This window comes from Schistocerca gregaria, chromosome 4 (genome assembly GCF_023897955.1).
Source record: "Schistocerca gregaria isolate iqSchGreg1 chromosome 4, iqSchGreg1.2, whole genome shotgun sequence".
Classification (NCBI taxonomy): Eukaryota; Metazoa; Arthropoda; class Insecta; order Orthoptera; family Acrididae; genus Schistocerca; species Schistocerca gregaria.
This window is the reverse complement of record NC_064923.1, coordinates 613,924,392-613,943,500: the sequence shown is the minus strand read 5'-3', so window position 1 is coordinate 613,943,500 and position 19,109 is coordinate 613,924,392. Positions and strand designations below refer to the sequence as shown.

At 40.6% G+C, this 19,109-nt stretch overlaps 1 protein-coding gene across 2 annotated transcripts in view; it reads left to right on the top strand.

The window, feature by feature from the left end:
- LOC126365941 (cytoplasmic aconitate hydratase-like) overlaps positions 1-19,109 on the top strand; it is a 357,848-nt gene that overhangs the window by 184,695 nt on the left and 154,044 nt on the right. For both annotated transcript variants that reach the window (XM_050008715.1, XM_050008716.1), the window contains exons 7-9: positions 2,182-2,312; positions 4,695-4,866; positions 6,915-7,132. In XM_050008715.1, coding sequence (XP_049864672.1) covers positions 2,182-2,312; positions 4,695-4,866; positions 6,915-7,132 — 521 coding nt within the window. The remainder of the gene's footprint in view (positions 1-2,181; positions 2,313-4,694; positions 4,867-6,914; positions 7,133-19,109) is intronic.

Sequence of the window (19,109 nt, the reverse complement as noted above, 5' to 3'; positions counted from 1 at the left end):
ATCCAGCCTGGATCCTTCCAACAGTTGTGGCAGGCTGTTTGATTTCAAGTGATTCACACTGTATATTCCAGTGGCCATGTATCTGATGGTGCATAAAATGTGATTTTTCTGAAGAGGACACCTGTCACCACGTAGTGTATGTCCAGTTCTGATATTTAGGTGTAATTCTGGTCTTCATCACCAATGAACAGCAGTTAACATGGTTGCATCAACCAGGCGCATGCTGTAGAGGCCCCATCGACGAGACACTGTTGGTAACCCCCTGGTTGATTTGGTTGATATGTTGCACACCTGTTTCTCCATAAACATCTCCACAGCCATTGTTCACTCCTGTTGTCTATCGCCCATGGTGCACCAGTTACTTTGGTGCATGTTTTGGATAGCACCATTTTGCTGTTCACGGTGTGAACCGTTTACAGAATTACCCATTTTGGAAGTGCTTCCACCCATGGCCTGAAAGCCTATCATCATGCCCTGTGTGAGATCATATAAATTGTTTCATTTCTGCATTATGGCAACGACTGCACTGTTGCCTGTCTCCCCCCCCCCCCCCCCCCCCCAAACCCACAGCTCCATGTCAAAGTTAGCTATCGTGCCCCATGTGAGGATGACTTTAGATCTATCAGTGTAAACTCTAATAAAATTGGGTGGATAACCTGAGTGTCTTTAGTAGCCAGACACTTCCCTACTCCATGTCTGGCTTTCAACCTTAATTCCATCCACATGTAATGTCTCAAGGCTCTCCTTTGCCCAGATCCCAAATGGCCTTGTTCTCCACTATTAGGCAGTGGTTGCCAGTGCTGATGACTTTGAAACAGACAGAACCCAGAGTACTTGGTGTACCTTGAGAAAATATTGAATAGACAGCGGAGGCTCACCAGCCTCTGCACATAATCTAGAAACCAGACTTATTGGATAAGCTAGAGTTGACAGTCTAACACTCATGGTGAACCACATCCATCATTTTGAAGTAGAAAGGCCTTGCTGATCGATGTGTGTGGTATTCAAGCTGGGCTGTTTGAGGGTTTTATAAAATTGCAGCAGATGTGCCTTGTCTGCTCCTAAACACCTATGACTTACACACTCTAGAATATTTAAAGCCTTGAGGCATCGTGATTTCAGGTCTTTAAGGAGTGGCATCCACATTTGTTGCTCATCAAAAGTGAGGGCCACCTATTTCACCTTTTCCTTAAAAGTGAGAGTTGTATCCCCCAGTTTTAAAACAAGTAAATTAAAAAAGGGAGTAACAGCAATTAGAATCAACAATTTTCTCCAAAGAGAACTTGAAACCTGTGGTGTTAACCCATTCTATAATTGGCTGAGTGCCAAATGCAGTTGTCGAGCAGCTGTTTGCAGGGCTGGAGAATGTACAGGAGCTGGAGAAGGCATCTACGAATAAGCAACACTATCGAGAAGTCCATTCCTCCAAGTAGTATCATAGGCATTTTCAAATTCAAGAATACACTGATCAGGTATTACATACAAAGGAAAGCATTTTGAATTGCTGCTTCCAGGCAGGTCAACAGCAATCCTAAGCTATCTACATCAGGAGGTGTAACACCATAGTATCATGTTTCAACATGTGATTTAATTAAAAGTTCTTTCAGATATGTAGAATTTGAAAGAGACATTAACTTTTGGAATTTATTACCAAAATCAGATTAGAAACTGTTGAAGAGTTACCTTTAGAGTAGTTGTAAAAACCATAAATTCATAGAGAAGCTTCACATTCTGAATCCAATTTTTATGCCTACAAGGTGTAAGGACCAATTAGTAACAGAAGGAGATGTTGCATAAAGTGCTTTAAAGGTATTCAATACAAGGCGAGGTAGGTGTCCACAGCTCGTGGTTTTGTGGCTAGCATTGCTGCCTTTGGATCACAGGGTCCCGGATTCGATTCCCTGCCAGATTGGGTTTTTCTGTGCCCGGGGCCTGGGTGTTGGTGTTGCCCTTAACAAATCATCATCATCATCATTGTCCTAGCCCAGGCAGAAACCCATATTCAGGCTACTTAGCTCAGGTGGACGCATTGTGCAATGACAACATAGTACTCAGCTCGGCATATAGGAAGAACATCTGAGCAGCCAAAGAATTTCTAGTAAGTTTAACTTGTTTTGTCAGTCATTGTGAAAAAATTATGATCTACCATGTGTTCTAATTCACTTTAATTTGTTTCTACAGGTATTGAAGCTGAAGCAGTCATGCTGGGTCAAGCAATAACTATGTTGTTGCCCCAAGTGGTGGGTTACAAAATAGAAGGAAAGTTAAATCAGTATGCAACATCAACAGATTTGGTGTTGACTATAACAAAGGTTTGTCTACAATAAAGTTACCTTACTTGATCCAAAGTACTTTGAAATTAGCTTCAGAAGATTATCAAATATTCTTATTGACACCTTTTGGCTTTATACTTATGAGGGAAGATTGTTACCTCAAAGTTTAATAGCTAACAAAAAGAAAGTCATGAATGAACTTGCGTTATTCAGAATTACTATGCAAAGTTTCTCCAGAAAGCAGGAAATCCTGGTTAGTCCTAGTCCTGGACTACAGCTGGTGAGAGTCCATATCTGCAGGTGTGACTAGCTTTAATGTATTTTGTAATGGATTTAGTCACCGCAATGCCTATTCCTTTGGACAGGCACACGTGTCCAAAGGAACTTTGCATCGTAAATCAAAATAAAACAGGCACTGCAATTGTATTTATCTGCTAAAACCAAGCAAGTGACTTTTAAAGTTAAAGGTCTTCTGTCTTCTTTATGGGAATATACATGGTGGATGTAAGAGAACAAGGAGTAGACACATTCTTGACAGCATGTGGAAGTTTGAGTCTGGCCATGAGTAGTGCATGGATAGCCAAGTCTTAAGGCAATTGCTCGTGATAAGTGGGAAACTTAAGTTAGAGTGCTGGTCTGGCACAAATTTTCATTGTCATCATTCCCTTCTAAACCTGATTTTGTTGTCCATATTAGCAATTGTGAATACATTTAAGGTACTGAACTTACATCTTTTATCTACTTTTGTACATAGTCACCAATGTTTTCAACACATTTCTCCCATTGTGGTACCAGTTCCAATATGCCATGTTCGAAGAAGTCCTTTTGGTTAGAGTGTAGCCATCTGCGAACTGCTGATATACCTTCCACATCTATCAGTGTTTGCTCGTCAGGAATTTCTTCATTGAAGCACACAGATGAGAGTCTGATGGTGCAAGGTCTGGACTGTATGACATATGCTGGAGCACCTACCGCAGAAAATTTGACAGTTTTCTCATGAAAAGAAGCATTGTCATTAAGAAGTCTGACACCATCAGCAGTGTATGTTAGAAGGACATGACCATCTTAAAGTTTTAATGGATGCTCCAGCATACACACTGGTCCCGTGTTCTTCAAAAGTCCACCAGTAACATTACATGAATACCTAGAACAGTGTCACAAGCACTTTCCTAGCACATTGAGTCAGTTTCATGCTTTTCATACTGTGGAACTAGTACATTTCCACTCCGTAGAGGGCTGCTCTGTTTTGAGCTTGTAGTGGTACGCCCACGACTCATCACCAGTGATGATTCATTTCAGGAAGTCGTGCCCTTCTGTGGCTTAATGCATTAAGTGATCCAAACTTATCGTTCGCTGGCACTTGTAGTTGCCCGTCAGGTTCCTAGGCACCCAGTTTCACATGCTGGTCGTTCAAAATTGCTGCCTCAGTGGCTCTGGTGTTCTGCGGGGTTGCAACTGCTGCTGGCCACCTGGAACATGATGAAATAACTAAGGTTCATGCGGCCCTCTTGGAAGAATCCACACCACCTGGAGACATTGCAATGACCTATACAGTCATCCCCATACATGTCCTGTGAATTAATTTCACTCAGTTTATGCCAGTTGGCTCACAAATATTGAACTGCGCTTCACAAATTGATGAGGGTGAACACCATATTTGTTTTGTGGTTTGGGCATCTCATTAGAACTGCATGTGAAAACAAAATTTTCTGCGTAGCACAAACTTGAAAGTACATTGTCATGAAATTTCAACAGTCCAGCCGCAATACCAGAGACAAAGAAATTATTATGCTTTACTTCTGATCCTCCCTGGTATATGGGAAGAAGCCACTGTTTCTTAAGCGTTCAAAACGTGTTGGTGAAACTACTTTCACGGAAATGAATTGGTGGCAGAAACACTTCTGTAATACTGTTCACTGCCTAATGATTAGAGTACAATTTGAAAGACTTTCTACTCCTTATGTAGGTAAAAGTTCATCATTTGCTAACATACTCACCATTGGTCAGACCAAACCTATTGGCATTTCATTTGGCCCATAGGCGCTAGTCTCACAGCATCGAGAAACAGCTTTAGAGTTCGACTGTAAGGCATGAGTGGATAGTGCCATTTGTTGCACACCACCACCACCACCACCACCACCACTACTACTACTACTACTACTACTACTACTACTACTACTACTAATTGTATTACTACTAAAAGGTGTGGGGGATTGGGGGGGGGGGGGGGGGGGGGGGGAGGGGAATGTAGCGGTGACCAGGGTTGAAAGCCTATCATTGCAAACAGTTGAATTTCCACACATTCTTTGATCATTTAGTTTCTTAGTTTCCACTACAAATTATTTATCTTTAGCTTCGTTGTTCAAAATTATTGTACATACTGGTGCTTTCTATAGGTTTAAAGTATTTTTTTTCTTACAGCACCTGAGGCAAATAGGAGTAGTCGGAAAGTTTGTAGAATTTTTTGGACCTGGTGTTAGTGAATTATCTGTTGCTGACCGTGCAACTATCAGCAATATGTGTCCAGAATATGGTGCCACTGTAGGATTTTTTCCTGTCGACAATATGAGCTTAGCCTACTTGCAGCAAACAAGTAAGTAATTTTATAGTTTTTTAATCAATCAGTGTAGTATGAAAGTATTTTAAGCCACCAGCTTTACATATAAGTGAATCAAAAACAGTAAATAGCTTAATCTCAATTTTGTAGTACAGGAAATCTGCAATTTGGCATTGTTCAAAAAATAAGTCTATTTCTTACTGCTTACTGTTATCACGAAAATATGGAAAATGACCTAATTTGTAGGTGGTTCTCATCTTCAGTCTGAAGAATCATTTGATGCAGCTCACCATCCTAATCTGTCCTGTGGAAAAACTAATCAGTCTGTGATTATTGAAACCCACATCATATGAACCAGCTGATAGTACTCTTCTCTTTGACCCCCCCGCCCCCCTCACCCACTCCCCCACTTTGCTCCAATATTAAATAGGTGACTCCTTGTCTCTGAATGTGTCCTTTCATATATTTCCTCTTTCTATAATATTGCCTTAAAGTTCATTTCCCTGTGTAGCCTATCCATATATTCATTCCACCTCTCAGCTCTACCTTCTTAGCTTAATACTGGTACTTCTGATATTCATACAGCTGCTTCCATTTTCTCCAAAATGCATCTTCAGTTTCCCTGTAGCTGGTATCTATCTTTAGTTATAGATGCTTCTCTATACCTACGTTTGCTCTCTAGCCATTCCAGCTGAGCCATTTTGCACTTAGTGTAACTCATTTTTAGATATTTGTTTTCTGTTTTACCTTCTTCATTTGCAGCAGTTTCATTTTCTCCTTTCCTCAATTAAATTCAATATCTTCTGTGATATCCAAGGATTTCTATACCAGGCTTTGTCTTTTTGTCTATTGCCTTCACTATTTAATTTTCCAAAACCACCTCTTGATTTAGGAGATGACAGAATTCATAAATTTACATGGGTGGTTTGAAAAGTTCTAGGAAAAAAAGTACTTACATCACTGAAACTTTTTTTTTACTTTTCACTGTAGTCTCCTTGATTAAAGTACTTGGTCCAATGATGTTCCAGTGGCTTGATCCCATCTCGAAAATGAGTTTCCACCAGGCTTGCAAAATAACTCCAGCAATCAATTCTGTGTTTGAAGTGAATCTTTGTCCACCCAGAAAAATTTTCAGCTTTGGTAAGAGATGGAAGTCTGACAGAGCCATATCAGGTGGGTAAGGTTGGTGTGACGACATTCATACCTGAGTTCGTGTTTTTTCCATTCTCTTGCTATTTGCTCCAGCATCAATAGTTGTGGCACCCATCTTGCAGATAATTTTTTCATATCTAATTCTTCAGTTAAAATGTGATATACCCTTTCAGATTACACCTGGGAAGCATGAGCAATTTCACGTACTTTGTTGACAATCCTCCATGACCATTTTGTGCACTTTTGCAATGATTTCTGGAGTAGTGACACATCTTGGTTGACCACTGTGCGGATAATCATTTAAGCTCTCCTGACCGAATTTAAATTCATTTGTCCATTTTGTAACAGTTGAATATGAAGGAGCAGAGCCCCCCACCCCCAGTGTATTCTGGAAATTCACATGAATGTCCTTTGCTTTCATACCTTTCTTTATGAAGTACTTAATCACTGCTCAAATCTTTATCTCCCCCCCCCCCCCCCACCCCCTCTCCATCTTTGCAAATCACTATGCAACAACAACAACAACAACAACAACAACAGAGCCATGTTTTTGCTGAAGCTCTCTTCTAAGAACACTGACATGGCACATGTTTACAGGCAACAGCCCCATGACTGTCATGTGAACATCTCATTGCAGTAACACTGACTCTCGTGGTGATTCTGAGAACTTTTCAAACCACCCTTGTATTTCTGTTGCTGCCTACTCCACTTCCCCCACTACCCCCTCCCCTACTTCTAATGAAGAAAACATTTTGGAAGCTAATGACTGATATGCCCGCTGACCTGTTGCAGTATTATAAATAGTTTATCTAATTGCTTTTACTTCCATTATAGGCCTTAAGAGAGAAAATATAACATAGCTTTCCTAGTAATTTACTAATTGTAATGCCATATATTGTGCTCTGCCATTACCTGCATAACTATTTTTCCAGATCGCTCAGAGGAAAAAGTTAAAATCATTGAAGAGTATTTGAAGCGTGTGAAAATGTTTCGTAATTACTCTGACCCATCCCAAGACCCTGTTTTCTCTGAGGTTGTGACTTTGGATTTGGGTACTGTAGTGTCTTCAGTTAGTGGACCAAAAAGGCCACATGACAGAGTGTCAGTGAGTGATATGCCATCAGACTTCCGCCAGTGTCTTACAAACAAGGTAAGAAAGAACTTTATCTTTCAAGTGGGCAGTATTAATTAAAATAACAGCAACCTCTGCATAACTGCCGATAATTATTCATTAATAATTTGGTGTTAACTGTAAATATGCATTGTAGGAATGACATGTAACATCTTAAGCTTCTGTTTAATTTATCCTTTACTGTGTGACCAGTCATTTCTACAGTTTATGAAAACTGTGGATCACAATCAACAATGAAATACTTTGTAAATATTCAGTTACGGGGAGGAGGGGATGGGGTAGTAGTGGCACCTGCATGTAAATTCAGTCATTTAACACATTTTGGGAAGTATGTATGAAGTAAGATATAGGCATGAGTGTTGATGTGACACGGAGTAAAGAGAAACTGGTGAAATGACAAGCTTCTTCATATTTTTACTTAACATTTTGTAACTCTAGGATCTCATTCAGGGAAAGATCTGATTAAACTTTTCCTGTACAATTGTACACAGGCTCTATCAAATAAACTGAACGTTCAGTTTTAGAATAGGATTCATTGACTTATTTCTGTTGCAAGTGTGTTGCTAATTTTCTCCTGCTCTACAAAAGAAATAAATTTCAGCTACCTTTAATGTCTCTTCCCATTGTCTCCCACCAAGGTAGCTTTATCTCAGCCTTAGGAGGGAAAGTCCTGTAGAAAGTTAAGGTCATAGTGTACAGGTGTGGTGTGAAAAGGTATGGTCCACCATCTGTGAGATAAATCAGATGTTTGCACTTTGGGCATACGTCATCCCACTATATGGGGGGCCCACAGTGTGGCAGCTGTAGACAATCATTCCACAAACACAATCCTTGTGAACAGTCACTTTTTTTTCCAAATGTGCAGAACATCACCCTTCATCTTGCCAGTTCACCCAGTAGGAACAGAAGTACAAATATATTGACCAGGAGTACAAATATATTGACCATCTAGTGTTTGCTGAGACCCAGAAGCAATATAAACACACACATCCTGTGGATATGACTATCAGTCAGGCTAACATCGCAACCATTGGCTCCCTCCCCATTACCCCTACATTCCCCAAACCAGATCTCCCACATCTCTCCTTTCCTGTGGTTCCTGCAGTACATTCTTTGGGAATCGCTTTCTGCACCCGGCTGGAGAATCATTTTTCTTTGGCATCTACTGGACTAGTTATAGGGCTGCGCCTTGGGAGCTCTCCCCGGCAACTCCTCAACTGGAGGCTTGACGCTAAACAATGGGTGAATGAGCCCCCAGAGCTGTCAGCTCTTTTCTGTTCTTGTGCTCAGTGTGGATACCCTGTTTAACAAATGGAGGAGGAGGAGGAGGAGGAGGAGGAGGAGAAGAAGAAGAAGAAGAAGAAGAAGAAGATGATGATGATGATGATGATGATGATGATGATGATGATGCATCCCTGGATGTACCAGATCCCCATTGCAGTCTGATTCTGAGCCGATTTTTTGGATGTGGTTCCATCCCCACTAGTTACAGACTCTGATCCTGTGGCATAACCAGTCCTCCTGGTCAACAGTCACATGATCATTCAGTGAAATTTTAATGGATACTACTGTCACCTGCTGGAACAACATCATATTATTTCCTCTTCTGCAGTTTGGATTGTTATCAAATAAATGCACTTCAATGATGACCATTCTCCAATGCTCCATGGTTATTGTGCATTCTTTTGGAACCATGCTGGTCCCAAGAGGGCATTTGGAGGGTTCTGTACTCTTGTTCATACAGATGTCAGTGAATGAATTCCCCTTTTCAGCTCCTTGGAGGTAATAGTAGTTGGGGGTGCAAACAGCATCAGCAATTCCCATTTGTAATGATACCTACCTCCAAGCAAGCCACTTGTGTTGAATTGACCCCATAAATCTAATAACTACCCCCCCCCCCCCCCCCCATTTTCTCCTACTTGGGGACTTCAGTGCACACTGCCCCCTGTGGTGGAAGTACCACTTAGGCTGTAAGGGGCTTTTTATTAACCAGATTTTCACCGACCATGATCTGTGCCTCCTAGTGATGGTTGTCCAACCCACTTCAGTGCTACCCATAGCACATTTTCAGCTACCTGACAGTCTCTTCCCGTAATTTTGTGGCAGCTACATTGGTCACTATGTGATGACCTTTGTGACAGTGACTAGTTTCCACTAAACCTGTCATTTTTTTGCCACTGCCAGTCATGCAGACTACCACATGGGGCACTGCAGAGCTGATTGGTCTTTATATTCCTCTGCTGTTACATTTTCTGCCTCTGTTGGATTGTATTTATGAGCCTGTCTGTGCAAGGCACCTCAGACGGTATCATCTACTGCTGCAACTTCTATTCCCATTTCTACAGCCCCCCACCCCCTCCCTCACACTGTTGGCCTGTGCTGTGGTGGACCAAAGATGTTCAAATAGCTTTTTAGGGTCACCAGTTAGCCCTGTAACAGTTCAGATGACATCCTTCAGAAACTAGTTTTATTGCTTTTAAGTGACTTTATGCTAAGGCTTGCTATATCAGATGCAATAAGAAGGAATGCTGGGAGCACTTTCTCTTCACTGGGGGACATGCGCCTCTTCATTTCAGGTGTGGGCAAAGCTCCATAGTGATTTGACCGCCAACAGTCAACAGCTGTTCTGGGTCTTGTTCTACAGGGTGGTCTTCATACCATTTCATTGGTTCTTGCAGACACCTTGCAACACCTTTGGAACAGCGTCCTCTTCTTATCCAGCTACCATTTACTGCAGAAGTGATAAGTTGAAGACATCCCCTTGTGTTTCACTCACCCAGCTGAATCAGGATCTTGCCTTGTCACACAACACAGCCAGAGACCTTTTTTCAATTTGTAATCAGATGATTATCTTCAGTTGTTTGCCTAATTCATAAGCCAGGCAAGAACAGATCCTTTCTCAACAGTTACTGGCCAATTAGCATGACCATCATACTCTTTGAGCTGCTTGAAAGGATGGTTGCCTGCAGATTATGCTGTGTTCTCTAATCTTGAGGCCTTTTGCCCCCCTATCAGTGTGGTTTCTGGAAGAGAGAATCCTCAACTGACTATTTGCTTAGATTGGCAGCAGTAACCTGCAGCCACTTGATGTCATCGCATTTTATGTTCCCTCAATGATGGGGCTCTTGGGGTCCTGTTGCTAATTTTTATACCGCTGGTTATTAAGAGTTCAATCGGCTCCCAGAAGTTCCAAGAAAATGGCATTTCACAGGGCTTTGTGTGTTGAGTGTCTCTTCCTCATCACTGTCAATCGGCTAGTCACCTAAATTGGGTCTCTGGTCACCCCTGCTTTGTACATTACAATTTTTGTATTCAATACAGCTCCCACCGTGTAGCATCTGCCGAACACCAGCTCCAAGGTTGCTGAATGTCAGCATCAAGGCGCCATCTGGCAGGCCTCTGCGTGGGCTCTTTTCCATGGTTTCCAGTTTGCTCTTACAAAGTTGTGGGTCATGCATTCCTGCTTTCATACTGCGGTCCACCCTGACCTGTAACTTTTCTTAGGTATCCAGCACCTGGACATTGTAGTGTAATCACATCTCTCTCAAGTCGTCTTGTTGAAGAAGAGCTGACATGGCTGCTCCACATTCATCACCTGAAGACTAGCTGCATATGGATGCTTAACACACTCTGCTCCCTTACTCAAACATCTTAGGGTGCCGATCATGCTACTATTACTTTATTTACCAGCCCTTGGTTTCATCCTGAACGTACTATGGTTGATAGGTTTATGATTCAGCAGCTCCTTCATCTTTGAAACTGTTACTCAGTCCACCATCACGATGAGCGTCTGGCCATTGGTGCTTTTCAGACTGGTCCTTGCCAAAGTGGGACTCTTCCCTCTTCAGATTTCACAGTGTTAGCTCTTTCTCTCCCGTGCATTCATCATTTGATAATTCCCTGATCGTACTATGTATACCATTGTTACTGCAGACGCTCTCTTGATACCTGCTCTTGGATGGGATTACCAGTTGGAAAGTGCCTCGCTTCTCTCTGCCAAAATCTCCTCTCACTTCTCCATGTTTTCTTGCACACGCCCACTTGGATTGTGCATAGGCCACATGTTAGGACCAATCTCTTCCAAGATCCTAAAGTCTTTGTGGCCCCATGACTGTTCACCATCTGTTACATTCTTTTCTTAAAGATTTCTAGGGTGCTACCATCTTTTACACCAGGGGATCAGATGTGGTATGCTTTTACACCTCCTGCCAGTATGGAGCGCCATTCGCTGCTGGAAACATGTAGTGTGTTAACGGCATAGTGGTAGCTGTTAGGAGAGCCCTTAATTTCATTAAAGGAGCCTTGGTGAGATGCCCATCTCCTTTTGGCTCCCTGTGCAGAGTATGGATTTCAGGACTTATTGCATCTTATATTGGTGGACAATTCATGATGTTTGACATAGTTCCCAGTTTTCTTTGTGAAAGTTATTTTTATTCTCAGCTATAAGGTTTTAATCTACCTCCAGAACAGGAGCAGGGTGGTTGGAGATGGGGCATCCACAGCTATATGCTAGGTTTAGGTATTCCTCATTGACAAGCCAGTTCTTTCCTTCGTCCTTTCTGCCACATGCAATTTCTTTATGTACGCGTTGCTCTTGAATGGTGAACACTCTGGACTTTCAGATCAGGGTGGGACAGCTGTGACTGGGATGTTTCCTGTCGCATTCAGACTCCTGGGCATGGCCACTTTCTGACTTCTATATTTCTTTCACCTTGATTTCATTATTGATGATGCAAAAGATTTCCGTTACATTTTTAGCCTTCTTGCAATATCTATTATGAATCTCCCGACTAGATTAGAAAATGTTCTCAGTAGGCATCTCGACCTCCGGATGCACCACTATTGGATTGAGGTATTCTGGTTTGTTTTAGGGTGCAAGACTGAGGTCATAAGCACCCATGTTGTAACCTTATAAAACAAATAAGTAAAAGTAGTTAAAAGTGATACATGTTAAGCCCAATTGATGGAAGGAAAGAGCTAAAAAGGACTTTCTCTTGGAGAAAGGTCGACAAAATACGCCATGGAGACATTGGAGGTCCTGAACCAGAGATTAAATTTCCCTTGCAAATTTGCTACAACAGACGGAAAATAAAAGGCAGTCAACAATCCAAGTGGTGTTGCTAAAGTGATACCATTTGCCGACAGATGGAAACATGGAGATCAATCAAAGGAATGGAAGAGCCAGTAGAAAGAGAGAGGAGGACTGCAGCTGTAGCAGCAACAGCAACACCAAAAGCAGCAGCAGCAGCAGCAGAAGTCTCATTTCCCGTCAGAGGATCGATGGACTTACAATCTTGTGTATTCTCTCACCCCCCCCAACGCGCCCCCCCCCCCCCAAAAAAACCAACAAACAAAACCACACCATTGTTGTTCTTTCTGGTGACAATGCTACAACACTCCCCATCTATTTATTTCAACAACTCTAAATCTACAGTTATCAACACACTGCTCCTCTTAGCTTGAATGCTCAAGAACAGCCTTGCATCCTTAAATCATTAATAATTTCACATCTGCGGTGGGAGGTATATTGCAGGTTCTGTTCACAAATTAATGGATAACCAAATTTAAACCAATAAAATTTGTAGACATTTATATAACAACTTATACAAATTTGAGAACAATACTTCTTTTGGCTCTAGAAACCTCCAAAGACACGTAATAGGTTAGAATGAAATCTCCAGTTCCTTGTCACACCTGTAACTGCTGCGTCATGGCTCGCTGGCAAGTGGTAGACGACAGTTAAAACTGCTCTTGTTGCTGCAAGATACTTAGGGCTTAGATCATTAATTTGTTTTACGTTTAGAAACAGTACAAAGAGAATGCATAATAAAATTCTAGTTACCAAAAAGCAGCAGAGGGATGAATAGTAAAAAGCTAAAACAAGCAGAAGTAGTTTCGAGAAGGAGTTCAGACAAAAAAGACAGGGGGAGAGGAAGAGGAAGTGATTGAGAAAGAAGACTCCAGATTTCTCCCAGTCTCCCCTGATTGCTTGGGAGCGTAAGTTCGCAATGTTCATGCATAGTATGATACTGCTTTCTGACATTGCCATGTGAAAATACACAGTTGTTTGTATGGTTATTAGTCACTATTTAGTAATATTTCACACCAGTATAAAATGTGACATAGCTGAGTCCTGAAATTTTTAAAACCGAAGTTCAAGTATAAGCAAATATTTGGCAGTTCACCTTACAGAAATCAAAACATTTAAAAAATCAAACTCACTCGCTATATACACTGACAAGAAAAAATCAACACCAGAATAATTAAATGTAGATTTATGAAATTTCAAGAAAACATTTGTCTAGATAATACTTTTAAGTGATTAACATTGCAATATCACAGGTTAATGAAAGTGCAAGAAAAGACATTGCAAATGTGAAAAGCAGGTACTCTAATAAGTGGTGTAACTACCAGAATGTTGAATACAAACATGCATAGTGTCATACCAGTGCTGGATATCAGTTTGTTGGATGGAGGTAGGTCCAGTTTATCTAGGCCACAGACAGGCTGGTTGCAGCTTCTCAAATGGCCTGCTCCTAACCAAAACACTGCTATCACTGGCTCTGAGTCAGAGCTGGCTTCCATCGGAAAACACAACAGATCTCCACTAGAGTCTTCAATAAGCTATCTCAATTGACACCACTGAAGTTCCAAATGGCAGTGGTTTGAGGTCAGTGGAATCCACACTATGTTGCATCCAGCTTGGAGCTGTCTTTGAAGTAACAAATTTGTACCAGTCACTGTGGTACCAACTGCTCTTCCCTCTCAATAGTATCATGTGGCCACCTGGAGCGTGGTCTTGTTGCACCAATACCTCCCTGTGACCACTGTTGCCAGCCATCTTGTACTGTTACTACATTCCTGCCAAGTTTGTCTGGAATACTGTGGAAGGAACCTCCAGCCCGTCGTAGCCCAGTTACACAACCTCATTCAAACTCTTGAGCTGTTGATAATCTTTTGTTTGAAGAGGACAAAGGCATTCTTGACTAACTCCCTACATCCAATGTCAAAGGTAGGTAAGGTAAGTTGCAGCACATTTTTGTAGCAAACCTGATTTGCATCCCAATTGTGGCACTCCTAGTGCCACCCATATGCAACTAGTGCGAAATTTGATTAGAAATCTTTCAGATGTAGAAATATGCCTACCAGCTTCATTAATCTCCCCTGACTACTACTTGATGTTGGGACTTATTTATTTCATTCAGTGTATATAAGTGAAAGTAGTCTCTGATGTTGTGGGAACCAACTACCTTACAGACAAGCTACAGTGATTGTTGTGTAGACAAGGTGGCATACGTGTTAACTAATGTGAAGTAGCAGTAGTGCATCTGCTCAGCAATTCAGATACTGTTATACATTGGTACTGCAATAGCTGGTTGCAGTCTGTGCAGAGATAGGTGCTCTTTCTGCTGATGAAGCATGCCTCAGAATAATAAGAATCATCATCATTTAAGACTGATTATGCCTTTCAGCGTTCAGTCTGGAGCATAGCCCCCTTATAAAATTCCTCCATGATTCCCTATTCAGTGCCAACATTGGTGCCTCTTGTGATGTTAAACCTATTACTTCAAAATCATTCTTATCCGAATCCAGGTACCTTCTTCTCCTTGGCCTGCCCTGACTGCTCCTACTCTCTGCTGCTGAACCCACGAGTCTCTTGGGTAACCTTGCTTCTCCCATGCGTGTAACATGACCTCACCATCTGAGCCTGTTCATCCTGACTGCTACATCTATAGAGTTCATTCCCAGTTTTTCTTTGATTTCCTCATTGTGGACACCCTCCTGCCATTGTTCCCATCTACTGGTACCTTCAATCATCCTAGCTACTTTCATATCCATAACCTCAATCTTGTTGATAAGGTAACCTGAATCCACCCAGCTTTCGCTCCCATACAACAAAGTTGGTCGAAAGATTGAACGGTGCACAAATAACTTAGTCTTGGTACTGACTTCCTTTTTGCAGAAGGGAATAGATCGTAGCTGAGCGCTCACTGCATTAGATTTGCTACACCTTGCTTCCAGTTCTTTCACTATGTTGCCATCCTGTGAGAATATGCATCCTAAGTACTTGAAACCGTCCATCTGTTCTAACTTTGTTCCTCCTATTTTGCTCTCAATCCATTTATATTTCTTTCCCACTGGCATTACTTTCGTTTTGGAGATGGTAATCTTCATACCATAGTCCTTACATTTCTGATCTAGCTCTGAAATATTCCTTTGCAAACTTTCAATCGAATCTGCCATCACAACTAAGTCATCTGCATATGCAAGACTGCTTATTTTGTGTTCACATATCTTGATCTCACCCAGCCAGTCTATTGTTTTCAACATATGATCCATAAACAATATGAACAACAGTGGAGACAGGTTGCAGCCTTGTCTTACCCCTGAAACTACTCTGAACCATGAACTCGATTTACTGCCAACTCTAACTGCTGCCTGACGATCCATGTAAAGACCTTTAATTGCTTGCAAAAGTTTGCCTCCTATTCCATAATCTCGTAGAAGAGGCAATAACTTCTTCCTAGGAACCCAGTCATATGCCTGTTCTAGATCTATAAAGCATAGATACAGTTCCCTGTTCCATTCATAACACTTCTCCATTATTTGCCATAAGCTAAAGATCTGGTCCTGACAACCTCTAAGAGACCTAAACCCACACTGATTTTCATCCAATTGGTCCTCAACTAATACTCACACTTTCCTTTCAACAATACCTGAGAAGATTTTACCCACAACGCTGATTAAAGAGATACCTCTGTAGTTGTTACAATCTCTTCTGTTTCCATGTTTAAAGATTGGTGTGATTACTGCTTTTTTCCAGTCTGATGGAACCTGTCCCGACTCCCAGGCCATTTCAATTATCCTGTGTAGCCATTTAAGACCCGACGTTCCACTGTATTTGATGAGTTCCGACTTAATTTCATCCACCCCAGCTGCTTTATTGCACTGCAGTCTATTGACCATTTTCTCAATTTCCTCAAATGTGATCCTATTTCAGTCATCATTCCTATCCCATTCTACCTCGAAATCTGAAACATTGCTGATCGTATTTTCACCTACATTGAGCAACTCTTCAGAATATTCCCTCCATATGCCCAAGGCATCCACAGGATTCACCAGCAGTTTTCCTGACCTGTCCAAAATACTTGTCATTTCCTTCTTACCTCCCTTTTGAAGACTGCTAATTACACTCCAGAATGGTTTTCCAGCAGCTTGACCCATAGTCCACACCCCGTCAGGTGGCTTGCGGAGTATAGATGTAGATGTAGATGTAGATAGTCTCTAACCTGTTTCGAAAGTCTTCCCAAGATTTCTTCTTGGATGTTGTAATGATCTGTTTGGCTTTGTTTCTTTCTTCAACGTAACTTTCTCTGTCTACCTGAGTTCTAGTATGTAGCCATTTTTGATACACCTTTTTCCTTTTACAGGCTGCCTTGACTGTGTCATTCCACCAAGCTGTTCGCTTCATCCTACTTTTACACACTACTGTTCCAAGACTCTTTAGCCACTTCTAGTACTGTGGCCTTTTACCTTGTCCATTCCTTTTCCAATGACTGTAATTGACTACATTCAACTAACTGGTACCTTTCTGAGATTGCTGTTAAGTACTTGAGCCTGATTTCCTTATCCTGAAGTTTCTCCACTCTTGTCCTCCTACACATGGACCTGACCTCCTGCATTTTCGGCCTCACAATCCCAATTTCACTGCATATTAAATAATAAACATTAAAGTTATGAAAATCACTAAGTCAGAAGCCTGTTGTGCAACTAGTGTAAAAAAATATTACATCTAGTTTTTACAGTGGACCATAACTGATAAGCAAAGTATGTGAGCAGTATACTGCAATTGTTTTTCAGAGGACAATGAAAATATTTAGTAATTTCATGCTGGTTGTTGCAAGAACAAACACTGACATTGCATCTGAAAGTACTAATAGGTGTTTTTGGTTATAGGATAATTTTATCCCAACAGCAATAAAATGACATGCAACAGGTGACACAGAAGTTGTTGTATTTAAATTTCTGAAGTTGAAAAATAAAAGTGTCATACAAAAGAGAAGTCACACTCAAAATCAGTCAATTTACTGTTTTAATTAACTTTTAGCCATCCTTCAGTATTGATATAGTTGCCTACTTGTTTAATTACTGCATTTTTTAGGACTTGCCATCATACCCACTCCGTGTTGGTTACTCACACATTTCAGTTGAAATATGACTAGTTGCTCCTTTCTCTATCACCACTTTCAGCTCAACTGATTGATAACATTCCACACAAATTGCAAGAGTGTTTTCGTAGAACAAAAATCCACAATACAGACTTAAAATTTGTAAGCTATCTCGATACTATTCAGAAATAAGAATACTGTCAAACATTTGCCACGATGAGTAAGCTCCTATGGAAGCACAGTGGGAAAGTATAGGTTGGTCAAGAAGAGATGCTGTAGCAATCAGGCTGGTCAGATACTTTACTCAACACAATAGGTGAATTATATCTTTTTTGAACACATTTTAATGGGAAACCAGCAGTAAGATGCACTAGTAATTAATGTGAGAAAGGCTAATGATACTAATAGAAATTTTAATTAGAACAATAGTACAGATTGCTATGGAAGCACAGTGGGAAAGTATAGGTTGGTCAAGAAGAGATGCTGTAGCAATCAGGCTGGTCAGATACTTTACTCAACACAATAGGTGAATTATATCTTTTTTGAACACATTTTAATGGGAAACCAACAGTAAGATGCACTAGTAATTAATGTGAGAAAGGCTAATGATACTAATAGAAATTTTAATTAGAACAATAGTACAGATTGCTGCCTTTATTACAAACAAACAAACAAACAAACAAACAAACAAATCGATTTGGCTTCTTCCTTCTTAAATCAGGTTTCATGCATAATGTGTACAAGAGTTAGATGACCACAACAGTGTAAATGATTTTTTACAATATGAGTATTTGTTTTCGTATGAAATTTTTATTAAAGATGCACTTAAGTCTTCACTGTTAAAACTGATTTATTTGCTAATCTCTCTTGAAATTAATGTGTCCAGTTTTGGATTCTGGAAAAATGCTAAACACCATAAGAGAGAAGTTTGTTGTTAAAATAATTTTCAACTGATGAGCTGGGTTAGGATAATAGTTCAAGTTTCCACACTGTTGTGGATTATCCAGAGTGAATTAAAAAGTTTAGGCAAGTCACTTTACCACAAACTACCAATAGTTATCAATCTTAATATTGAGGTTTGCTTCGGAGTCCTTTCTACATCACACTAATATGATACGGGCCTACAAGGTTGAATAATTTGCACTTGAGATGGTCACACAGTGACAGATCAGCCTGTAAAATAAAGAATTCAAATATTTTGGACCGATACTGCTGTTTATCCAAAGTATATTAACATGACACTAGTCATTTATACAAAAGGCATGTATGTCCAAAACTTACCCTAACCCACATCTTTAGAGATTATAAGCATACGTTACAGGAAAACCGATTCCCCAGATCGTAATTTTCTTGACTACACTAATACTTACTGAAGTCAGATGGATACAACCCAGTGGCACTGCAAAATTCAGACCCCAGACATTTTCTCTAACCAACCACTGTATGGTGAATGGCTTTATGTATGATAAATGCTGGACACATTTTGTATGTTTGCTGTTCTGTGTACCATCAGCAAGTCAATATAAGGACTGTTGTGAAGGGCAGTGTCCATTAGATAAGAGTACTTTGGTAGTGAAGTGATTTTTTTATTTTAATTGTTGTGATAAAATTGATTTAAGATTCCACAACAAAAAAATGGCACCTGAAAATTTAGGTAAACAAGAATGAAATTACAACAAATTATAAAAATGGTTATTACTCATAAAATAGAAAACAGTAAATTATATCAATATTGACAAGGAAGGGACCCAGCTAAACTGCCAAAACCAGAAAGGATCATAAATAAAGGTCTCTTTCTCTAAGCTCATTTATCTCTAAAAACTCTG